Source organism: Schistocerca gregaria, chromosome 2 (assembly GCF_023897955.1).
Source record: "Schistocerca gregaria isolate iqSchGreg1 chromosome 2, iqSchGreg1.2, whole genome shotgun sequence".
Taxonomy (NCBI): domain Eukaryota; kingdom Metazoa; phylum Arthropoda; class Insecta; order Orthoptera; family Acrididae; genus Schistocerca; species Schistocerca gregaria.
Genome location: NC_064921.1, coordinates 624,906,750 through 624,933,421, shown reverse-complemented (window position 1 = coordinate 624,933,421; position 26,672 = coordinate 624,906,750). Strand labels below are relative to the sequence as shown.

At 41.2% G+C, this 26,672-nt stretch overlaps 1 protein-coding gene across 1 annotated transcript in view; it reads right to left on the bottom strand.

The window, feature by feature from the left end:
* The window catches only part of LOC126334633 (damage-control phosphatase ARMT1-like), a 127,017-nt gene that overhangs the window by 94,681 nt on the left and 5,664 nt on the right, over positions 1–26,672 (bottom strand). Inside the window, exon 2 of the mRNA XM_049997069.1 lies at positions 14,066–14,248. Within this exon, the coding sequence (XP_049853026.1) occupies positions 14,066–14,248 (183 nt within the window). The remainder of the gene's footprint in view (positions 1–14,065; positions 14,249–26,672) is intronic.

The following is a 26,672-nucleotide window of genomic DNA, read 5'->3' as shown; positions in this document are numbered from 1 at the left end:
ATAACTCATATAGCATCAGCTTAAATATACCTCAGCAGCATAAATCACATCGTCGTCGTAATAATAATATCATAACACCTCAGTCAAATCTCAAAAACGTCATAGCTTTCTGCAATAATTTCAAAACCTAAAAAAAATTCTCTGCTCATGTCAAAAGTGTCCTCTACCCCAAACGTACTTTAAAAATCATGATCCCATACCAAATATGTCATTCAAAGCTCTCATAGTATCACAACGGTTCCAAAAAAATATGAACAGTTCACAAAGTACAGACAAAATACAATTTCATAAGTGTCAAGTTATGCACCTGTGTAATTGCGTAAACATGTGTCACTGATTTAGTAAAATAAGTGTTTGTCTCTCTCAGTTAAATAACCAGATAGCTGTGTAATTTATGTGTTAGAGAAATATGGTACCGACGTGTAAAGTTGTATAAGCAAATACCATATTAGCTAGGGCTCCTTGTGCTTGCCATACACATGGTACACAAAGTAAGCGTGTACCCCCCTGAGGACTAATGTAATTATATCCTCAGATGTTACAGGTTACAGCAATGGAATGAAATGTATCACGAAAAACCTTTGTATCATTGTATTTCAAATATCTTTAAAAATAAATGTTTTAAGTACAGAATTAATGACTCAAATACGTGTACTGTAGCGCTAAACTGTGCGTCTTGTTGTAAGATAATCTCTGTGGAAGTGTCGTAGTTATCGTCCTCCGACAGCTAAGTTCTGCAGAAGTCAATGTACTTAGCTCATGATAAACAAAAGTGAAATGCTATGCGTATAGACATCGTAGTTATTACGTACCTTATCGTGATCAAGAAAGTACTATAATGTAACGTATTGTTGTGCTACGGAAAAGGCTGTCTCATTGTAGCTATACCACAAAAGTTACTACTAAAACATGTTTTACTTTCCAGAATAATTCAGAAAAACTGTGCACATATAAAACAGAAGTACCGCAAAAGCAACATTGTAAATTGTCACTCATTAGTAGCGTCATGAAAATCGTGTAGCTGTCACATATACTAACCACTGTGTCATCTGGTATCTTACAGAAAGAACTTTAAATCCAGAATGTATTTTCAAGTAAACCAAACTGTTGCATTATAATCTCATTAACAGTATATGTTCTAAGTATGTAAGCCTTATAGTCGTTACGTAATCGTGCAACTAACAAGCAAGAATGTACAAATAACAACACTGTGTCGTCTATTCACTATAACAACGCATTCGTAATTTCTGTTTAAAAATGTTCCCTAGGTTCTCGACTGGATAGTTAACTTCAAAACATTGTCGCATGTTAACAGTTTCTCAGTGTGACAAATTGTACTAGTAGCGTGAAGTGAAAAATTTTATGGCAAAGACTAAGTTAAAAAGCGGATTATCTTTCAATAAACGGTTTTACATATGAAATGTGGTGTAAACCTTTACTCTTCCTAGTACTCAGAGTTTCAACTTCAACACAATCATCATGTGGTATACGTCGTATTCTGTAAGGTCCATTGTAAATCAGAAAGAATTTGTGACTCAAGTGTTTCTTCTTATATGACAATGAATGAGCTTTAATGAGAACTTTCTGACCAATATATAATTTCTTTGCATTTGCTTTACCCTGTAGTCTTCTCCTTTTGTGTGCTGCAGAATTTATATTTTTAATAGCCAAATCAATTATGTCTTTGTGTCGAAGTTTACGTGTATTCGGAAAAGGTACAAGCTCTCTGATTCTGTTCGGTGGTTCTTCATTCTTCAGTACAAGAATAGGTGGTAAAGCGGTGGAGTCATGAGGCATTTCATTCAGCACGTTTTGAAATAAGTGTAAATATCTGTCCCAATGCTGATGCTTTCTGTGACAATAAGGTCTGCAAAGCTTATTGATTTCTTTCATAATCCGTTCAGACGGGTTACAATGTGATGAGTACAATGAAATAAAAACAGGTATGATTTTATGGTTCCGCAGCATGCGTGACCAAACACCAGATCTGAATTGCGGTCCGTTGTCTGAAATGACTTTACTAACGTGTCCAACTTCACGTAAGAAATTTTTAACAAAGGTGTTGGATACAAACCGTCCAGTGGCTTTACGTAACGGAGTGAAAGAAACAAATTTTGAAGTAAGTTCAACAGCGACTAGAACGTACGAAAATCCATTCGATGTTCTGACAAGGGGTCCCAAGAGATCAACAGCAGCAAATTCTTTTAATTTAGAAGGAATGATAGGAAACAACGGAGCACGATGTGAGATAGTAGATGGTTTCGCCTTTTGACAAACTTTACAAATAGACAAGACTCTTCGAATTCTCTTTTCCATATTGTTAAAATAACAAGTCGTCCGAAGAATATGATAACATTTTCGTGGACCAAAATGTGCATAACTGAAATGAATGTACCAAATGAGCTTATTAACAAAATCGTCTGGAATGCAAAGTACCCATAGCTTGTCATCAACAGTGCAGCGTTTGAAGAGTATGTTGTTTCTAACCAGATAATAACGCCGAATCTGAGTGTGCGGCTTTTCATGCCATTTACTTTTGATGTCTTTCCAAATCGGATCTTTATCTTGTTCATGAGCAATGTCCTTTAAAGATGTGGTGATGAAGTTTTCAAAGGCGACTTTCTGAATGTAAAGAACGCTGAAATTTTTCTCGAGGTTGCCTTCTGTGTTACTTTTCTCAAGCCCAGCAGGTTCGTGTGACAGTGCGTCCGCAACAATGTTCTCCTTGCCGGGAATGTAGACGATTGTGAAGTGGAATTCTTGCAAAAACAATGCACAACGTTTTAACCTGTCAGGATTTAATTTTGAAGACATAAGAAATTGTAATGCTCGATGATCACTGTATACATTTACGTGCTTACTAGAAAGAAAGAAACGGAATTTTTCAAATGCCCAAACGATAGCTAAAGCTTCTAATTCAGTAACGGAATAGTTTTTTTCAGATTTTGTTAGCACACTCGGCTAGCAAAATCAATGGTTTTCTGAACAGTAATGTAATTTTCTGTGGCTTCTTGAAATAAATGGGCACCAAGACCGACTTTAGAAGAATCCGTGCTAAGGCAAAAATCTTATGAGAGATCTGGATGAGCTAGTATTGGTGCGTTAAGTAGTGATTCTTTCAAAGAATTGAATTCCAACTGTGCTTGTTCGTCCCAGTTCCAAATAGTATTTTTTCCAGTGAGAACAAAGTTTTGGTGTAACTAGAATTTGCATATTCAGAAAACGACAGTAAAAATTTACGAGACCTAGGAAACTGCGGACTTGTTTTTTTGTGGATGGAACTGGAATGGCTCTGATTGCTTCTAACTTTTCACGATCCGGCTGAATGCCTTCAGAAGAAATAATATGTCCCAAAAACCTCACCTTTGACCTACCAAATTCAGACTTTTCCAAGTAACTGTAATTCCAGATTTTGCAAAAATACGTAACAAACTGTTGAGGATGCGATTATGTTGTTCCCATGAGGCTTTTGCTATTAGAATATCATCCACATATAAGGTGATGTGACGTTTTAAGAAATCAGGTAATATGGAATTTAGCCCGCGAATGAATGCTGCCGAAGAAATGTTCAAACCAAAAGGAAGTTTCCGAAATTGATAACAAACGCCGAAACAAAGAAAAGCTGTGTATTTTATACATTCTGGATTAAGTTCGATCTGATAAAAGCTGGATCTGAGATCAATAGAAGACAACACTTTTACACCATTAAAATTTTGAAGAAGTTCTTCCAACATTTGCGGCCTGTCTGCTTCAGGAATTATGATAGTATTGATTTGTCTCGAATCTAAGACAAGCCTGATCGATCCATTTTTCTTCTCAACAACATGTAATGGATTGTTGTATGAGCTTACTGCAGGCTCAATAATTCCCTCGTTAAGCATAGATTATATTTCTGTTCTAACACGGTCCCTATAATGCGCCGGAATTACGTATGGTCTAACACAATCCCTTGATTGTTCCTGTTTTGTGAGTAAAAACTGTGGAATGTGCTTGTAAAATCTCAAAAAGGGTTGCCTATCAGTGTAACTACAATTCTCAATTGTTTGAATTTTATTCTGAATTAACTCATTAGTATCAAATATGCCGTCGATATCATTCCTGTCAGTACTTGCAAAGTGATTGTTAGTGTCTAGTTCCGTAGAAAATTCCGAACTGTTGTCGAACAGAAGGTAAAGCCGATTTATTTTCTCGTCATGGTTTGAGAGCCAATCTTGAAATAACAAAGCTATTGACTTACCATCTTTCACTAAACTTATTTCAGCACCGTGAAAGTTTAAGATTGCTTTGTATTCATTGAAAAAGTCTACTCCCAATATAATTTCCGTCGACAATAATGGAACAATAAGAAAGTTCATAGAGAAGCTGTGGCTTTGACAAGAGAATTCTAAGTTGGCGTACATCTACACTTTTCCCAAAGATAGCACCTTGTAATTTAATCTTACGTAACGGAAGTGTGGGGCAATGGTTCGATTTGTTGCATTTGCTAAAGGCTGTTTCACTAATTACTGAAATGGGACTGCCAGAGTCAAGTACTGCCGTAAATTTTACGTCCTTTACTGTAATGTGAATCACCGGAAATGCAATGTTGTTATGTTTTACGTCGTGTTCCTGGAGTAAGATGTCTCTAATGTATTCCATTTTTACGTAATTACTAGCTACGGCTGCTGCGTCGTCAGTTTCATACGTACGTTTTGTGGCTGCCAGCGGTATGAGTCATTGACTATTGTCTCTTTGTTGGCGCGCGTCCTTATTGGGATTTGGAGACAAAACACAGACTTCTACAAATTCACGTTGTCGAGAGGGCCCCGCCTTGTTTGAATCCCCTCAGTTCTGATGCAATTCAGGTCTGTCGTTACGATCATATCGTCTGTCGTCATGTCGGTAGATTCCATAGTTTCTTTCTTGTCGGTCACGTGGTGGAGAATTTCTCCCTGAATCGTAACTGCGCGCTGGACCGTTGCGTCTAAAGTTATTCTGTCTCCCTTGATAATAATTATTTTGGTTCCCATATTGTCTGTTTCTATGATTGTCTCTGTGATAGTCACTACCGCGGAGAGGTGATCTTTCCCTGTAATTATTACTACTCTGCCAACGGTTGTCATACGGGTGGTGTCTGTTTTGGTCATGATTTGTGTTGTGATAATAGCCTTGTCGTGTCCAGTTATTATTTCTTTCATCGCGGAATTGTGACGGATGTGACCTGTATTTGTTGTGTTCTTGTTTTCGCGTTCCACGATTGTCAGTGTCAATTTCCAATTATTGTAACAGTCCCTGAAAAGCTTCAATGTCCTCTTTGCAAGGTCCTGCCAAAATAATATGTCGTAAATGTTCAGGCAATTTGATTAAGCAAATGCGGATGAGTTCTGAGGGGCTGTATGGGTTTGAAAGATACTGATTCATATGTAACATGTCTTCAAAATATTTCACAAGACTGGAAAATTCAGATTGTTCGAAATGTTTCATCATAATGATGCTATGTTTTACTCGGTCTTGTGTGGCTTGAGACCAATATGCTGAGAGGAAGGCATGATAAAATTCTCCTTCACTGTGACAATCGTGAATGACCGATTGCATTCTTACAGCTGGTTGATTGCATTCTTACAGCTGGTTCATTCTCTAAGTAGCCACACATAAATTCTAATCTGTGCTCTAATGACCAGTTAGGAGGAAAACAATGAGAGAATTGATGGAGCCACGCTTGTGGATGAATGTCGTTGCCAGAATTCTTAAATGTTTTGAATTTACGTGTAGTAATGAACAGCTTATAGTCAAAATCATCATGTCGGCGAGTCGCATGTCGGTCATTGTTACATCGTTTCGGCGGTTGCATCTCAAAATTCGGTGTACCTTGCCAATTTCTTTCATAATTTTCGAAGTGCCTTGTGTTATTATTTTGTGGCTGTTCCGTATTTCTGTGTCCCTCTCCCTTATTGGAGCGCGAGTGTCCTCTGAAATATGTAATTCTTGTATTACCTGCGTCAGCTGATCTTGTACTTCCCGGGTTTCTCTTTGGTGTTGCATATTAATTTGATTCTGCTTTTGTTTCAATTTCGTACTTTGTTCGAACTCTTCTGTGTCATTAGAGACTACCGGTTTTGTGTCATTCAGATTATCATCTACCTTCGTAGATAAATTATTTAGCTGATCCGAAAGTTCAACTACTTTCTCTCATAATGAACTGATTTCCTCCATGTGTCTTTCTGAACCAATTTTCAGAGTATCTACTGTATCCTTTAAGTTTTCCTGAGTTTTTGCAAGTTGCGTAACCGAATCGGTAGATGCAACTGAGTCAATTTTAGCTTGCAAGGTCTCATGATTTTCATGAACAATAGTTTGCACTTCTTTTATGGCTGACTCGTGATTCTGTAATGCATTTTCATGCCGCGAAAAAATAGGTTGAAAATGCTCACAAATTTGTTTTTTTACGTCATTACAGACTTTTTGACATTTCTATTCGATTTTATGTAACTCAGTAATTAAATCTACACGTGTTTGTTCAAGCGTATGTTCCACTGAGTCTAACTTTTGAAGCTTTTGTTCCATTGTGTCTAACTTTTGAAGCTTTTGCTGTGTTTGTCTCTGATTTTGTTCCATTGTGTCTAACTTTTGAAGCTTTTGCTGTGTTTCTCTCTGATTTTGTTCCATTGTGTCTAACTTTTGAAGATTTTGCCCCATTTGTTTCTGATTTTGTTCAAGCGTTGTGTCTAACTTTTGTAGCCTTTGTCCCATTTGTTGCATTAACTGTAATAACAGTGCACTGGTGTCTGAAACATGTTCGTCAGTGCTATTCGGCAGTGCATTTGAACCGGCAATATTCGCATTTTGAAAAGCAGAAAATGTGTCTTGATTTATTTGAGTAAACGGTGAGGACGCAAAAATCTGAATCTACAGTATTTGCAAGATTGTGTCCTGTCATTTCGGAATCCTGAGGCGAGCTGTTGCCGACCGATCGACCGATAATGCTTCCCTGTTCGCTAATTGTTTCACTGCCTAAACCATTATTTGCAGCCCGCTCCATTTCCCTATGCACAATTACCAAATTACTACTTTGAAAATTAGTTAATTCATTACATGGTGGTGCTAACACACTGCTTTCGTCTTCACTGTCATTTCTCAGTTTACTTTGGAGCCTAGTATTACGTTTTTCACACGCCATTATTGTCACAATATTTCACACGATAACACAGAAAAGCACAATTTGAAGAGCAAAAATAAGAGAACACATTAACGTAGCACTGAAAATAATATCTAGTTAATTGCAAGCGCAGCTGCGAAATACTTGGTGCAAACCTACATGCATGCCACAACTGTTTTACTGTACAACAATGAAAAACTACAACTACAGAGGAAATTCTCTCTACAATTACGCGCTAGCAATAAACAAAGGCTACACTAACTACACAAAGTACAAGAAAAAATCAGAAGATTCCAGTGAGGCATCCTCGGCTAAGGGTCGACATATGAAAGGTCCCCTTAGAAAAATTGTACAAGACTGTGCTTAAACTGACACACAATATTTTTTAGCGCAACGCAATCTGACTTTCAAAAATCCCTACAAAAGAATGGCCCTGACTAACATTAACCTATACGTTTCACAAATCACTTACCTCACAAAAATCTTCGTTGCTCGAACTACTGCAATACAGCGAGCGCCACTACTGCCAGCTAAATAAAAGATTCAAACTACTGAAGGCACAAACTACTGATAGGCATAGTTAGCAAATGAAAGATTTTTATACAGAAAAAACAATGTATTTACCTCAATAGTGTTCAAAAGTCATAATGTATATAGCAGTTCATGACATCCAGTCTTACAAAATTTCAAAACTCCGCCATCTCTCCCCCCACGTCCACCACTGCTGGCGGCTCACCTCCAACTGCGCAACGCTCTTTCAGCTTAGCAAGAACATTAAAGAAGATTTTACTTCCAATTTTCTCGATGACCAAGTGTCACCCTTTCTTCTACATCTTCCTGACGAGTATGCGGTGGACACTACTGTCTTCCAAAACGACAACAGTGCTTTTCACAGGGCTGAACGTACATGTTCTGGTACGACAAACACAAAGGCTCACTACTGCGCGTCGAATAGCCTGCTGAATCACCCGATCTTTGTCACACAGAAAATATTATGGCACTATTCCTTTTTCTGGAACTATTTGGAACAGCGCTGCAGTCAACATCCCTGCAGTTTGGTAGCTCTGCGGTATCTATGAATGTCTCTAACTTGATGCGGCATTTCTGAAGAAATTTGTGGACTCTTTTCGTCGCCGAATTGTCAATTCTAGGAGTGCTGTTACAGGGTGTTAGCCTTGTAGTGACAGAATCATGAAGGGTTGCCAGAAAACAAAGGAACATTATCTAAGTATGTATATTAGTTATAAGCTTTGGATTGTTGGTAGATACGCACAGTACAAACCGCCTTCATCGGTCCAGTATGAGGTCATGTACATTGAGAAACTGTTGATTTTACTCTCACTGATTCCGAATTGGAGGTAAAAAGCGATTCAGTCATGTCACATGTGTAAGCAGTTAGCTACAACTGCCGTATATAGCGGCCCTCAAGTGGCAAGCGAGGCAGAGTCCAGCGAGCATAAAAATTCCAGCAAGTAACAGAGTTCCAGACCGAGAGGAGTTCCAGAACGAGTGACCTCGGATGACCAGCAGCCTACAACAGATCATATAAAGCACTCCCCCTTCAGACCACCAGTGGCCTACCGGGACCATCCGACCGCTGTGTCATCCTCAGTGGTGGATGCGGATAGGAGGGGCGTGGGGTCAGCACACCGCTCTCCCGGTCGTTACGATGGTATTCACGACCGAAGCTGCTACTATTCGGTCGAGACTGAGTGCACCCCGAAAAATTTCAACAGCGCATGACGGCCTGGATGGTCACCCATCCAAGTGCCGACCACGCCCGACAGTGCTTAATTTCGGTGATCTCACGGGAACCTGTGTATCCACTGCGGCAAGGCCGTTGCCACAACAAATCATATGTAAGTGAGAATTATCTTCAGTTAAGCTTGTATACTAAGAATGACTTGCGAAAGGTTGCCTGTACATACTTGTGGACTAGGGTTATTGGTTTCAATTGCACATTTGTCTACATGCACCTACACTGATGAGCCAGAACATTATAACCACTGCCGACCGCGACGCTGGATGCAGCCTAGTGGCGTTTCGGGCACGTGACGCGATAACAAAAGCATGTAAGCTCAGCAGGCACAGACGAGGCATCACTTTAGCGAAGGTATATGCTGTAGACGAGGAAATCCATTAGGATAAGAGGCTTTGACAAAGAGCAGATTGTTATTAGGCAGAGCCTGTGAACGAGTATCTCGCAAAGCTGGTCGAATGTTCACGTGCTACTGTCGTTGAGTATCTACAGAAAGCGGTAGAAGGACAGTTAAACTACCGCTAGGCGCTAAAATGATTGGACGTCCTCAACTCTTCACAGAAGTGGAGTTCGGAGGCTTGTCTGGTCTGTAAAGTAGGTATATGGTGCTCTGTGGCATCTCTGCGGAAAGAGCACAATGCTGGTGCCCGCACGAGCGTTTCGGAGCACACCGTTCATCGTACATAGTTGACCATGGAGCTCTGCAGCAGACCATCTCTACGTGTTCACATGTGACCCAACGACATCGTCGATTACGATTGCAGTGGGTACAGGACCATCAGGATTCGACTGTCGATCAATGGAAAAGTGTCTGCTCTTCGCGTAAATCACAGTTATGCAATACTAGGTCGACAAACACCGTCATCGAGGTAAACAGCGGCTTGAAACGTGTAGCGCGCCACTGACGCAGACTGGTGGTATCAGTTTTATGCTATGGGAGACATTCTCCTGCACTTGCATGGGAACTATGGCAGTAATCGAAGACAGGCTGACAGCTGTGAACCACCTGTATCCTTTCATGCTTGATGTCTTCCCCGACGTAGATGTCATCTTTCAGCAGTATAATTGTCCGTATCTCTGAGCCATAACCGTGCTACAGTGGTTTGAGGAGCATTATAGGGAACTCACGTTGATGTCTCGGGGACTAAACTGGCCTGATCTAAATCATATGGAACCAATCTGGATCGTTGTCGGGTGCTATCAACGCATACGCCCGTTATTTACGTGAATTACATAACCTGTGCGTAGACATCTATTGCCACATACCTCCACAAACCTGACAATACTCTGTCGGATCCCTGATACGCAGAATCAGTGATGTATTCCGTTCCAAAGACGGATAAAGAAGCTATTAAGCAGACGTTAATAGTTTTTTGGCTCGTCAGTTTACCAGGTGTAGAAGTAGGAAACTGTTATTTCCCTATAGATGGTGCTAGCCGTCAGTCTGGGGCCCGTGAGACCGCGTCTGCTGCGCCATCTGCTTCCTGTAACAGCTGACGGCGAATGTCAACACACAGTAACCCAAGTTCCATACAGCGGCTTCAAACCCGTAAGCATGTCGAGTTTTGTGTCTACGAACTACGATTTGTGGATACCATTGGTTTTCTGTTATCATTTTATGAAAATTGCTGCAGAATCGTATAGGATGCTTGCCGAAGCTTTCGGCGTACATGTTCTTGGGAAAACACGGTGTTTCCAGTGGTACAAAAAAATCAAAAGTGGTGAAACGACGAGCGCTTGAAACCACCGAAAAAGTTCGAAGACAACGAATTACAGGCATGAAGATGATACCCAAACTCAACAGGAACTCGTGGAACAATTGAATGTGATGTAGAAATCCGTTTCTCTGCCGTTGAAAGCTATGGGAAAGGTGCAGAAAGAGGGAAAATGGGTTCCACATGAACTGAATGAAAGATAACAAGCGAATCGAAAGACCACTTGTTAAATACTGCTTGCCAGATACAAAAGAAAGTCGTTTCTCCATCGAATAGTGACAGGTGATGAAAAATGGATATATTTTGAGACTCCTAAGCGTTGTAAATTATGGGTAAATCCAGGCAAACCATCGACATCCACTGCAAGACCAAATCCCTTTAGAAAGAAGACAATGTTCTGTGTTTGGTGGGATCAGAAGAGTGCCACCTTTTATGAGCTGCTAAAACCTGGCAAACCGTTAACACTGATCGCTACTAACATGGAATGATCGATTTGTTTCGAGCATTACGTGAAAAACGACCAGAATATGGAAAAAGGCAACACAAAGTCATATTGTTCCATGATAACGCTCCATCACACACAGCAACGGGTCAGGGAAAATGTTGAGGCATTCAGTTGGGAAATACTAGGGCATGCGGCTTATTCTCCATACTCGGCTCCGTCCGATTGTCATCTATTTTCATTACTGGGACACTCTCTCTCTGAAAAACGCTTCAAACGTACGAAAGTGTACGAAAATGGCTCGCTGACTGGTTCGCTTCAAAAAAAGAACTGTTTTTTCGGCGTTGTATTCATAGCCTGCCGGAGAGGTGGGAAAAATGTGTAAATAGTAATGGAGATTATTTTGAATAAAATATTGTTTATCAGTTTCAAACAACAGACGTGTAATTATTGCAACCAAATTCCGGTTTCATATTTCTACACCTGGTATTAGAGAATTTAGTAAGCCTCATACAAGCTTTACACTTACTGAGGTTATAAGCTGCTGTCTACAATCTTCCGCATGTTCATTGCAAACACATGAAGGAGCGATAACAAGCAGACCAGAAAGAAAGCAAAGTCCCTTTCCCTATCAGCTCCATATCTACCTCCATATGCTAACATCCATGTCTTTCTGTATCCAACCATAGAGCCCTGAAAAATCCCGCCACCCTTACACTAATTCACACAGCCGCTCGTGTACCAAGAAACGGATGATCTCAAATCCCACGTCTCTTCTAACCTCAGTCTGAGCGTCTAAGAACGTCGTGACGCGACGACTTGTTACGACAGCCTGATGTCTCCCGCAGATAGCTAAATTTTCGACCAGACTGCTTATTACTTTTAATTATGTCATAAGAAATGAGGCACAATTTCTGAAATTGACCCCTTTATTTTTCTTGTATAGGGGCTTTCAATGTTACGGGAAACATGACATATGGAACGACCAAGGGATGAAGGAAAAGAAAGAAAACAGTAAGTGTGTGAGGCGGTGATTAGCTCAGTTGTCTACATCTACGTGATTACTCTGCTATTCACAATAAAGTGCTTGGCAGAAGGTTCAATGAACCACCTTCATGCTGTGATTCTACCGTTCCACTCTCGAACGGCACGCGGGAAAAACAAGCACTTAAATTTTTCAGTGCGAGTTCTGACTTCTCTTATTTTATCGTGATGATAATTTCTCCCTATGTAGGTGGGTGCCAACAGAATGTTTTCGCAATCGGAGGAGAAAACTGGTGATTGAAATTTCATGAGAAGATCCCGTCGCAACCAAAAACGCATCTATTCCACAGTGCCAGGTCTTGTAAGCGATGACATCTCGGTCGGCGAATGATTCCAAACCAGGTAGAGAGGCATTATAACATCGGGAGTACTGGAAGTGGACGATTTACTGTCGCTATCGGCCGATGTGATGATGCCTCTCTAGCTGGTTTGGAATCATTCGCCGACCGAGATGTCATCGCTTACAAGACCTGGCATTGTGGAATAGTTGCTAAGACCCAATCTAGACCAAGTTATGTATACAGGGAGTTACAAAAAGGTACTGCCAAACTTTCAGGAAACATTCCTCACACACAAATAAAAAAAAAGATGTTATGTGGACATGTGTCCGGAAACGCTTAATTTCCATGTTAGAGCTCATTTTAGTTTCTTCAGTATGTACTGTACTTCCTCGATTCACAATCAACATATGTGGGCTGACGAGAATCCGCACGCAATTGTGCAATCACGTCATCAACACAGATTTTCTGTGAACGTTTGGGCAGGCATTGTTGGTGATGTCTTGATTGGGCCCCATGTTCTTCCACCTACGCTCAATGGAGCGCGTTATCATGATTTCATACGGCATACTCTACCTGTGCTGCTAGAACATGTGCCTTTACAAGTACGACACAACATGTGGTTCATGCACGATGGAGCTCCTGCACATTTCAGTCGAAGTGTTCGTACGCTTCTCAACAACAGATTCGGTGACCGATGGATTGGTAGAGGCGGACCAATTCCATGGCCTCCGCGCTCTCCTGACCTCAACCCTCTTTACTTTCATTTATGGGGGCTTTTGAAAGCTCTTGTCTACACAACCCCGGTATCAAATGTAGAGACTCTTTGTGCTCGTCTTGTGGACGGCTGTGATACAATACGCCATTCTCCATGGCTGCATCAGCGCATCAGGGATTCCATGCGACGGAGTGTGGATGCATGTATCCTCGCTAACGAAGGACATACTGAACATTTCCTGTAACAAAGTGTTTGAAGTCACGCTGGTACGATCTGTTGCTGTGTTTTTCCATTCCATGATTAATGTGATTTGAAGAGAAGTAATAAAATGAGCTCTAACTTAGAAAGTAAGCGTTTCCGGACACATGTCCACATAACATATTTTCTTTCTTTGTGTGTGAGGAATATTTCCTGAAAGTTTGGCCGCACCTTTTTGTAACACGCTGTATAGTAATAAGCCGTTTACATTGTGTACCCGCTCCTGTCGTAAAGTTACTAATGATGAAAAAATACATGTGTGGATGAAAGGACTTGGTGTACTTGCCGGCCCTCGCAGCGGCTAAGTCCGCTATCAGTGCTCTTATGTAATCAAGGTCATACGCGCAGTGACGCTATCTCCCCTATTCCGCGATAATACAAAACGAGCTGCCCTTCTTTGTACTTTTTCGATGTCATCCGGCAGTCCCAGCAGATGCGGATTCCACACCGCGCAGCAGTACTGAAGAATAGGGCGGAAAGCGTGGTGTAAGCAGTCTCTTTGGTAGACCTGTTGCACCTTAAACTGTTCTGCGAATGAAGCGCAGTCTTTGGTTTGCTCTACCCACAATATTATCTATGTCATCGTTCCAATTTAGGTTATTTGTAATTGTAATCCCTAAGTATTTAGTTGAATGTACAGCCTTTATATTTGCGTGACTTATCGCGTAATCGAAATTTAGCTGATTTGAACTGATGAGTGTTCCGTTTGGGCATACCTCCTTGCAGAGTGTCTCGACGTCCGCGCCGCCCGGTGGGCTCTCGCGGAGAGAGTCCATGGTGTGCTCCAGGATGTCCGGGTTGCGGCTGGTCATCGAGAAGTAGGCGAAGCTCTGCCGGAAGCGCGCGGACAGCGGCAGTCCCACAGGAGTCTCCGCGTCCACCACGGTAGGCGTCCGCATCTGCCATACACCACAGTCCCTGCAGCGTCGCTACACAGAGCCGAGGACAGTCCTGGCTGTTGCAGGAGCTACAGTATACGAAGGATAGTACTGAAGAGTTTGATAGAGCACTGAATGACCTAAGTCGAAACAAGGCCCCGGGAGTAGACAACATTCCATTAGAACTACTGACGTCCTTGGGAGAGCCAGTCCTGGCAAAACTCTACCAACTGGTGAGCAAGATGTATGAGACAGGCGAAATTTCCTCAGACTTCAAGAAGAGCATAATAATTCCAATCCCAAAGAAAGCAGGTGTTGACAGATGTGAAAATTACCGAACTATCAGCTTAATAAGTCACAGCTGCAAAATACTAACGCGAATTCTTTGCAGACGAATGGACAAACTGGCAGAAGCCGACCTCAGGAAAGATCAGTTTGGATTCCGTAAACATGTTGGAACACGTGAGGCAATACTGAGCCTACGACTTATCTTAGAAGAAAGATTAAGGAAAGGCGAACCTACGTTTCTAGCATTTGTAGACTTAGAGAAAGCTTTTGACAATGTTGACTGGAATACTCTCTTTCAAATTCTGAAGGTGGTAGGGTAAAATACAGGGAGCTAAAGGCTATTTACAATCTGTACAGAAAGCAGATGGCAGTTATAAGAGTTGAGGGACATGAAAGGGAAGCAGTGGTTGGGAAGGGAGTGAGACAGGGTTGCAGCCTCTCCCCGATGTTATTCAATCTGTATATTGAGCAAGCAGTAAAGGAAACAAATAATAGTTCGGAGTAGGTATTAAAGCCATGGAGAAGAAATAAAAACTTTGAGGTTCGCCGATGACATTGTAATTATGTCAGAGACAGCAAAGTACTTGGAAGAGCAGTTGAATGGAATGGACAGAGAGGAGGCTATAAGATGAAAATCAACAAGAGCAAAACGAGGATAATGGAATGTAGTAGAATTAAGTCGGATGATGCTGAGGGAATTAGATTAGGAAATGAGAGGCTTAAAGTAGTAAAGAAGATTTGATATTTGGGGAACAAAATAACTGATGATGTTCGAAGTAGAGAGGATATAAAATGTAGACTGGCAATGGCAAGGAAAGCGTTTCTGAAGAAGAGAAATTTGTTAACATCGAGTATAGATTTAAGCGTCAGGAAGTCGTTTCTGAAAGTATTTGTACCAAGTATGGAAGTGAAACATGGACGATAAATAGTTTGGACAAGAAGAGAATAGAAGCTTTCGAAATGTGGTGCTACAGAAGAATGCTGAAGATTAGATGGGTAGATCACATAACTAATGAGGAGGTATTGAATAGACATGATCTGAGGCATCAAGGGATCCCCAAGTTAGTACTGGGGGGGGGGGGGGGGGGCAGCGTGGAGGGTAAAAATCGTAGAGGGAGACCAAGAGATGAATACACAATGCAGATTCAGAAGGATGTAGGCTGCAGTAGGTGCTGGGAGATGAAGAAGCTTGCACAGGATAGAGTAACATCGAGAGCTGCATCAAACCAGTCTCAGGACTGAAGACCACAACAACAGCAGTAGTAAAGTTTTAATTATCATCTCGAAAAAGTTAAATGAATTAAGTTTCTTTATTGATGTACAGGTATATGGGAAAGACAAACATATGGAAACAGGAAAAATACATTATCATTCGTAATAGGGTCAGTAAAAATACGGATCATCTTTTCACTGATTATTCAGAAAATCTTTAAGAATTGTGTAAATTTCACTTTTTACGACTTAGAACAATGGGACAGCTTAGTTGCAATAGGCACACTATTTTGCCGGCCAGGGTGGCCGAGTGGTTCTAGGCGCTACAGTCCGGAACCGCGCGACCGCTACGGTGGCAGGTTCGAATCCTGCCTCGGGCATGGATATGTGTGTTGTCCTTAGGTTAGTTAGGTTTAAGGAGTTCTAAGTTCTAGGGGACTGATGACCTCCGTATTTTTACTGACTCAGCGAAAGACATCGCGCCTCCTCTGGAACGGGTCTCCAGGACTACTTGGTGTATGCCTTCCAACGAACGTCCCCTACTTTCTCACATTTCCACCGCTGATTTTCGATACTGACCAGGACGTTATTTTCATACCTTAATAGTTGCACATAATTGCCAGTTAAAGCTACAGGCGGTTACAGAACATCGTTATCATGAAAATATGAGTTTAGCATTTATTATTGACTAAATTAGTGACGAAAAAAATTTAGAAGAGGAATTTTGGTTTGCGGATTATTTGTACTTTCAGAAGGCGAAGTCCCTGTATTCATTATATAAAGTCATTCAGTGGATGAAAAAAAAAGCCTTCAGATGTGCTTATCAGCATTTTCAGGGCTGTGCCGTAATATTAGATCTATATTTACATCTATAGTCCTCAAACCATTGTGAAGAGCACGTCAGAGGGTACTTCTCATTGTATTATTTATTAGGGCTTTCTTGCCACACCAATCCCGTAAGGAGTGTGGGAAAAACGGTTTGCTTAAACGCCCATTTGCCCACTGCGATTAGTCTAATATTGTCTTCCTGATCTCTGACGGAGCCATACGCAAGGGGTTGCAGTACATTGCTAGATTTCATACTTAGAGCTGGTTCTATGAACACAGTAAGTAGGATTTCAAAGGATACTTTGCGTCTCCTTCAAGCGTCTATCTGTTCAGTTTTTTCAGCACCTCGTGATATGCTCCCGTAGGTCAAGCAAACCTGTTATCTTCCGTGCTGCCTTTTTTCAGAACCGGCCCTATTTGGCACTGGTCCCTAACACTTAGCTCCGGTTTATGTTCTCAGTAACCCACACTTATTAAACGTTGTCCGAAATTATTATCTCAATAAAAGCTGCATACCAGCAGACGACCTAAAATAGGGAAAAGTTCGTAACATGGCCATAGCTCTCAAAAGAATACGAGTTCCTAATAAACGGGAGCTGCGACTACCGCAGCACAACTGGAAAATCGTTTGTGAAAACTTAGCGATGAAAGTAATACCAGAAGGCGCCAGATCGACTTGGTACAAAGTGATAAACCGGACAATAGCCACCAACTCCAAACTTTTCTCCATCCAGTTAAAACCGTCAGCCGAATGTGGAAATCGTATTTCGGAGGACACAATCGAACATCGTTTTGGGTGCCCGAAATTTGTTCAAATATGGTACACAGCAAGGGACATGATTCGACTGTTCAATAGAACGAACATACGCAAGATATAGGTTTCTAACGCCATGATACGCGGATGAAAATCGTTTCCCAAAGCACAGCGACACGCAACAACGTGGATCATGGCACAAACAAACTCGTCAGCCTAACTACAGGCATACATGCTCGAATATCCTCAAGATTCCAGGATGTAAAACTTATGATAGTATCCTGACACGAAACCTCACGGAAGAAGAAGAAGGAAAAAAAGGAACTATTACGTGAATTCCTCTAGTGCGTCATGTAGGAAATAACTCTATGGATAATTTTGTAGTTATATGTTCCTGCACTTATGAGTTTTGTGAAGTGCGCAAATTCATCTTTCTATTTGAAGCGTGTTGCCAATCTTAGCATCACCTTGAACTTTTATCAACATCTGAACGTTTATCTGTGCAGAAGTTTTCACACAGTACTTCCTTATTGAAAACTGTGTCCCCAACAAATAGTCTGAGAATATTATCAACATTATTAATATACAATGTGAACACCAAATGTCCCAACATATGTTTGTGGAGCACTTCTGAAGTCACTTGTACACCTGTCGATGGATGTTCACATAAGAAAAAAAGAAATGTCTTAAGCTCGGTCATCAGCTGTAGCTGCAGACAGCTTTAATAAGGTTGTGGAGACTTAAATAGAGAATTAGTATTTATGGAGACTTTAACGGTGATCTTCTGTCATATGGCAGTGCTTGAGGAGATGTAGTATTGTTGATTGCCGGCTGTGATTATCTACTACAGTAAAATGTTCAGGCTATAATGCACATGCCATTGACAGCCTGTTTTAATCCCAGCTGCCTTCAGTAGAATGAAAGAAGGGAGGAAAGAAGTTACTGTTTAACTTCCTGTAAACAATGAAGTCAGCAGAAAAGGAGCTGAAACACCGAATACGTTCTTTGCAAACGAAAATTGTGAAACATTTTTAAAAAAATAGATTTCCGTCGTTTACTGTTAATCGTTCAATTATTTTGTACAATTGCTATTTCGGCTTTGTAGACATTCTCAAGGGCATGTTGAAATATTTATGTGTGACATGTTATCGTCGAAAAAAACATATTTCTGTTGTTATAGACCAGTTGTATTACGGGATACGAGTACATATCGAAGATAGATAATAGGGCTGACATTGTGTGCCGTGAAAAACCTTCAACACACTGTATGCCGTATTTAACAGTTACTGTATAACTATGACCTGCATTCGTCATTCGTGAACCTCAACAGGAAAAAAAATATGTATCTGGATGACTGAATCGGGGCAAACAATACTGAATCACGGAAGCAGAAAAAACGACTCTACCATGGTGTTTCGAGAAGAACATCGGGAAGTAATTAATAAAGCAGACAGTATAGTTTTAATTCTTTCTTCGTAGATATTCCTGTGGCAGATTGTGTGCAGGGCTGGCTCCATGGATTTTTCCACCCCGAGCGAAAATTGTCGCCACTTTACTCAGAACATACCTACTCAACAAGATTCTTCAACGTTGTCTATTTATGCGCAATATTTTCGGTCCAGGAGCTGAATTTTTAATGTTTGCGGATCCGGTAATCTGATCCTTTTTTCCCGTGCTTCTCCTGCCGATCATATCGTGCAGTGAGGAATAGTCGTTTGGTGACTCGTTAAGTTCTTTGTTCAAGAATTTATCGCTAGATATAAATGCTGTAGGCTCGCAGGAAGCTCCAAATGGAATGTAGCGTTCAGCACAGGAATCCTTAGGCTTCTCAAAATGTTCGTGATCTTCGGGAGCTGAGGTCCGGAAATCCGGCCGCTTTGTGCAGTTTATCGAGTGATATGGGTTTTCAGCATGTTTCATTAAGCTTAGGTTGACCTTTCTGTGACGTACAGATCTGGACCACACCAGGAAAGCATATTCTGCAGTGGAGAATACTTAACTCGGCAAATACTGCACACAGATAAGTTGTTACGCAATTATAAGAGGCAGTCAAATGAAAACGGGACACATGAAAAACAGTAACTAAACTGTTTATTATTTTAAAATATTCGTCATAACTATTAATGCATTTATCCCACTGTGATACGAGACGGTCAGTGTATTCATAATAGAACGTTTACTATTGCCTCCGGAACCATGATTGCACCCAGACACACATTTCTTCGTCAGTAGCAAATTGTCAAACATCAATGTCTATCTTCAGGGCTCCAAAAATGTGGAAATCGCGTTTGGAGAGATCTTCACAATTAACGCACAGCGGTACATGGACGCTTTACAAAAACTGAAGCGCGCCACCAAGTCCAAACGCCCATGAGTGTTGAACGGACGGAATCAGTCTGTTGCCCACGTGTTGACAAGGTTGTTTGGATTCCGCTGAAGAAGTTTCTCACATCTTCCATACTGATACGATCTCTCCCTATGCTGCGATTTCGATGTTTTTGGAGCCCTGAGGAAAGACATTTGTGGCAGTCGATCTGCTTCTGTCAGAGAAGTGCACACGTTATTCCGTAGACAAGTGCGAACATTTTTCTTTGATGGCATTAACCGTCTTGTTTTACAGTGGGCTAAATGTATTAACAGTTGCGAGGATTGCTTTTGAAATAATAAACTGTTTATTTACCTTTTTTCCAAGTGTCTCGTTTTCATTTGACTGCACGCACTTAACGGAAAGTTAAAATCTTATTCTGACTTGATAAGAATAAGTAAAGTTGTCTTTGTAATCTGTTTCTGATTCAGACATATTTCCAAATGGACAAAAATAACCGAGCGAGGTGGCGCAGTGGTTAGCACACTGTACTCGCATTCCTGTCTCCGGCCATCCTGATTTAGGTTTTCCGTGATTTCCCTAAATCGCTTCAGGCAAATGCCGGGATGGTTCCTTTTTAAAGGGCACGGCCGATTTCCTTCCCCATCCTACCGTCACCCAAGCTTGCGCTCCGTCTCTAATGACCACGTTGTCGACGGGACGTTAAACACTAATCTCGTCCTCCTCCTCCTCCAAAAATAAACTGAAGAGCCAAAAAGTATGATCACTGCACACTGCGAGACTGATTGCTACATGGGGACGTTGTGAGTATGTTATGCAGTGAGGTGTGTATATAGGGTGTAAAAAACTATGTATACAAAATTCTAGAATTCTTAGAGGAGGTAAAAGGAAACACTATTTTATGTGGCAAAAATGTGACAGGGGCACCGTTTGTCAGCCAGGGGGCCATAATGATTTTGACACTAACGATATTCGGAAGACAGTGTTCAGACTGTTGTGTAATAAATATTGTTTTACAGATGATGCTGACCTCTTATATATTTATTTGTGTGGGTGTGTGTTTGGGGGGGGGGGGTGGAGAATAGTTCATTTGGTGTACAACACCAGAAGATCTGATTGCCTGTTTGGCTGAAACTGCAGCCATTATTCATGGAACATCTGGTTGTTTTGAGCGTGTTTGACAGTCATTACCATGCAGATGTCAGTTGCACATTAATGTAAACGAACTACATTTTCAACATCATCTCTAAAGCAATGTTCACCACACGGCAGTTAAAGCATCCTCTCTGAACAATCTATAGTCAAAACTTTTATGGCCCCTAGCGTGGAATTTTCGTCACATAAAAAAGCTTTTCTATATATCTTCTCTGAGCACACTAAAATTTGGTATATGTCAGTCCGTCAGAAATATGTACACACGCTTTAAGGAACGAAAATTAGTACTTAAGTGTTTATTTTACATTTAATAATTGATCACACACGTTTTACAACCTTCAGTTTAGCGCTTTAAATGTTCAAAATGTTCACCGCTGGCGGGTATACGCATAACAGAACGAGGAGCAATCGCCGTAACTACGTCACTCTGTGTTACAGTGAAGATCACTGCACATGTCGCTGTAATCTCTTAGCGGAGTTCCTCCACTGTGCGTGACTTACGTAGACAGACGTTATCTTTTACAGTCCCCGACAAGTAAAAGTCCATAGGTGTTAGATCTGGCGGCCGTGGAAGGTACTCAACGGGCCCTCTTCATCCAATCCTGTGCGCCGGAAAATTGTCATCTGGGAAAGCTCGTACGGCTAGGTGGTAGTATGATGGCGCCCCATCCTTTTGATAGAAGATCTCTTCATCAGCTCCATAAAGTGCACGTATGCCTGGCGAAAGTGATGTGCATAACATTTCCAGCTACACTTCTCCAGTGACACCGAGAATATTTCTAACTTTATCTTTTCAGGTTTAGTTTCAGTTCGTAAAGAGCTTCGACCCAGTAACAAAGGTAGTTTAAACAATTTACGAGCACAGACTCGCTAAATTCCAAACTGCCTTTTCTGAGGCAGATGTAAAGTTGTTATACTGTCATTCTGGCTCTGTCTACTAAGATTAAGTTTGTGTTTCTGATTAGTATTGTTATGTCATTAGAAAACTTTACATTTTTTTTAACTACAGTATCCTGTAACGTCACTGGAAGATCACTATTGTACAGGAGCGAACCCCGTACCGAAATCTGTGGGCTATCACAAGTTAACTCTCCTTTTCTGAGTTGAGTTTTATTATTGCGGTGTGACCTTCATAGAGCTGTTTAAAGGTAAAATTCCATTTATGCAAAAGAGATGCCATTTACATTATAATTTACGAAAACCAAACTGAGAGGTATTACCAAGTTATCCTCAGAAACTAAATCGGTAAATTACTATGGGCAACTTTCTAAAAAAAACTTTTGAGAACTATGGAAAAACATTAAATAGATTATTAGAGGCGGTTTGCTTATCTCCTGTTTTATACATGACTGTTTCTATAGTACACATGTATCAGCCAAAACATTTTGACTAAATGCTTAATAGCGTGTTGATCCATCTTTGGGGCGGAATATAGCAGTGGTTCTGAGTGTCAGGGATTCGACAAGTCCTTGGTAGATCCCCGGCGGTGTGTGGCACCACATATCTGAGCATAGGTCACACAATTCCCGTAAATTACGAGCTGGTGCTTTCTGGGCGCAGGGCTCGCGCCCGTTAGCGTCCTAGATGTGTGTCATCAGGGTAAGATCAAGCAAATTGAAAACATAAAAGTGAGTTCACTGTCATATTTCTCAGATCGCAGTATCCCTGTTCCAGCCTTTGGAAACTGACACGGCGTGGTGCAGGTTTCGAGCAGCTATTCGCCTGGATTAAGGCAAATCTGGACCTAGCTACCTGGAAACATGGTTTATTCGGCCAGGCGACACGTTTACATTGATCTAGGGTCCAACCGCGGTGATTCCAAGTCATTGAGTCAATAAAGGAATCGATGTTCAACAATTTGTAACGAAAGATGTGTTCCAAAACACTTGAGCCTGCACAAGCATTGGACTATGTCGTCAGATCTTCCACAGATAGCAGCCTATCCTGTTTTATTGTAACCACAAACCTCTGACCTCAAAGTTCTATGATGATGTATAACGTTCAACACCCTGTTGCCTAGATGTGGATTTACCTTCTCTCAACCAGTTTGCAAAGAGCCTCACGACAGTACAAAGCGAACAGCTGACCATTGTTCTAGTCACTTACGTCAATGGATTTTCCCCTTTCTGCCCGTATCGTCACTATAATGAATCCCTATTCGTCTCTGCTCCACTTTTACAGGGAGTGAAAGACATATACAGAGTCCGCCAGAAAAATAAATACACTCTTTGACAGGTTCTATCGATATATCGATATTGTTGTTCGATTTGAGTTACGAGTGTGTTGTAGTATGGTCTTTGGCTCAACACATGTTAGTACTTTCATCTCGGTATTGAAAAAAACAAGATGGCTGGAGCACGCTTGACATTCGAACAACGAAAATGTATTGTGAAGTGGGTTTTCAAGTTTCATAAAGCTGTTGGAAGTGCAACGCCAATGGTGGTTGAAGTTTGAACAGAACCGCAAACCCGCCTAACAATTAAACTCATCATTGACAAGTTTGAAATGCATGGAACGAGTTGTGATATTCACAAAGGAAGGTCAGGAAGACAGCCTAAAACTACAAGTACTGCTTCGTCAGCTCTCAGGTTGGGAACATTTGTTAATTCTCCACAGAAGTCTGCTACGCAATGTGCACATGAAGAGGGGATTGACAGTACAAGTGTTCAAAGAATTCTGAAAGCTGCAAAGTGAAAAGTTTACATTCCGCGATGACTGCACATGATTAATGATGACGATCCTGATCGCTGAATGCAATTTTGCGAGTGGTATCAGCAAATGGTAACCGATGACGAACAATGAATGATGAAGCGTGGAGTGCCGAGGCACAATTTAAACTCAATGGAACCATGAACTGGCATAACAGCGTGCACTGGGAACTGGAAAATCCGCATGTTTAGGTGGATAAAGAGATCAATCTACCAGGGGTTCGTGTGTGGTGTGGACAATCTATCATCTAGGGGATTAGCAGGACCCATTTTCTATGCTACTGTCACTGGAGAAGTGTACCTGGAAATGTCATGCACATCAATTTCGCCAGGTATACGCGCACTTTATGGAACTGATGAAGAGATCTTCTATCAAAAGGATGGGGCGCCATCATACTACCACCTAGCCGTACGAGCTTTCCCAGATGACAATTTTCCGGGGCACAGGATTGGATGAAGAGGGCCCGTTGAGCACCCTCCACGCCGCCAGATCTAACACCTATGGACTTTTACTTGTCGGGGACTGTAAAAGATAACGTCTGTCGACTAAATCACGCACAATGGAGGAACTCCGCTAAGAGATTACAGCGACATGTGCAGTGATCTCTACTGTAACACAGAGTGATGTAGTTACAGCGCCTGCTCCTCGTTCTGTTATGTGTATAGCCGCCAGCGGTGAACATTTTGAACATTTAAAGTGCTAAACTGAAGGTTGTAAAACGTGTGTGATCAATTATTAAATGTAAAATAAACACTTAAGTACTACTTTTCGTTCCTTAAAGCGTGTATACATATTTCTGACGGACTGACATATACCAAATTGTGGTGTGTTCAGAGAAGATATAAAGAAAAGATTTTTTATGTGACGAAAAGTCCACGCTAAGAGCCCATAAAAGTTTTGACTCTAGTTTGTTCAGGGACGATGCTTTAACTGCCGTGTGATGAACATTACTTTAGAGATGATGTTGTCAATGTAGTTTGTTTACATTAATGTGCAACTCAAATCTGCGTGCTAATGACTCAAATACGTTCAAAACAACCAGATATTCCATGAATAATGGCTGCAGTTTCAGCCAAACAGGCAATCAGATCTTCTGATGTTGTACACCAAATGAACTATTCTCAACCCCCCCCCCCCCCCCCCCCACACACACACACACACCCACACCAATAAATATATAAGAGGTCAGCATCATACATAGTATTTTATACCCTATATACATACCTCACTGAATAACATACTCACAACGTCTAGCATTCAGTCTCGCAGTGGGCAGTGATCATACTTTTTGGCTCTTCAGTTTATTTTTGTCCAGTTGGAAATATGCCAGAATCAGTGACTGTTTACTTATAAAGTCAGAATAAGATTTTAACTTTCCGTTAAGTGCGTGCAGTCAAATGAAAACGAGACACTTGGAAAAAAGGTAAATAAACAGTCTATTATTTCAAAAGCAATCCTCGCAACTGTTAATACATTTAGCCCACTGTAAAACAAGACGGTTAATGCCATCAAAGAAAAATGTTCGCACTTGTCTACAGAATAACGTGTGCACTTCTCTGACAGAAGCAGAGCGACTGCCATAAATGTCTTTCCTCAGGGCTCCAAAAACATCGAAATCGCAGCATAGGGAGAGATCGTATCAGTATGGAAGATGTGAGAGACTTCTTCAGCGGAATCCAAACAACCTTGTCAACACGTGGGCAACAGACTGATTCCGTCCGTTCAACACTCATGGGCGTTTGGACTTGGTGGCGCGCTTCAGTTTTTGTAAAGCGTCCATGTACCGCTGTGCGTTAATTGTGAAGATCTCTCCAAACGCGATTTCCACATTTTTGGAGCCCTGAAGATAGACATTGATGTTTGACAATTTGCTACTGACGAAGAAATGTGTGTCTGGGTGCAATCATGGTTCCGGAGGCAATAGTAAACGTTCTATTACGAATACACTGACCGTCTCGACTCACAGTGGGATAAATGCATTAATAGTTATGACGAATATTTTAAAATAATAAACAGTTTTTCATGTGTCCCGTTTTCATTTGACTGCCTCTTATAATTGCGTAACAACTTATCTGTGTGCAGTATTTGCCGAGTTAAGTATTCTCCACTGCAGAATATGCTTTCCTGGTGTGGTCCAGATCTGTACGTCACAGGAAGGTCAACCTAAGCTTAAATGAAACATGCTGAAAACCCATATCACTCGATAAACTGCACAAAGCGGCCGGATTTCCGGACCTCAGCTCCCGAAGATCACGAACATTCTGAGAAGCCTAAGGATTCCTGCGCCGAACGCTACATTCCATTTGGAGCTTCCTGCGAGCCTACAGCATTTAAATCTAGCGATAAATTCTTGAACAAAGAACTTAACGAGTCACCAAACGACTATTCCTCACTGCACGATATGATCAGCAGGAGAAGCACGGGAAAAAAGGATCAGATTACCTGAGCCGCAAACATAAAAATTCAGCTCCTGGACCGAAAATATTGAACATAAATGGACAACGTTGAAGAATCTTGTTGAGTAGGTATGTTCTGAGTAAAGTGGCGACAATTTTCGCTCGGGGTGGAAAAATCCATGGAGCCAGCCCTGCACACAATCTGCCACAGGAATATCTACGAAGAAAGAATTAAAACTATACTGTCTGCCTTATTAATTACTTCCCGATGTTCTTCTCGAAACACCGTGGTAGAGTCGTTCTTTCTGCTTCCGTGATTCAGTATTGTTTGCCCCGATTCAGTCATCCAGATACATAATTTTTTTCCTGTTGGGGTCCACGAATGACGAATGCAGGTCATAGTTATACAGTAACTGTTAAATACGGCATACAGTGTGTTGAAGTTTTTTCACGGCACACAATGTCAGCCCTATTATCTATCTTCGATATGTACTCGTATCCCGTAATACAACTGGTCTATAACAACAGAAATAGGTTTTTTCGACGATGACATGTCACACATTTCAACATGCCCTTGAGAATGGCTACAAAGCCGAAATAGCAATTGTATAAAATAATTGAACGATTAACAGTAAAAGGCGGAAATCTATTTTTTTTTAAAGTTTCACAATTTTCGTTTGAAAAGAATGTACTCGGTTTCATTTCTCGTCCTTCTGAAGTCGGTGTTTCAGCTCCTTTCTGCTGACTTCATTGTTTACAGGACGTTAAATAGTAACC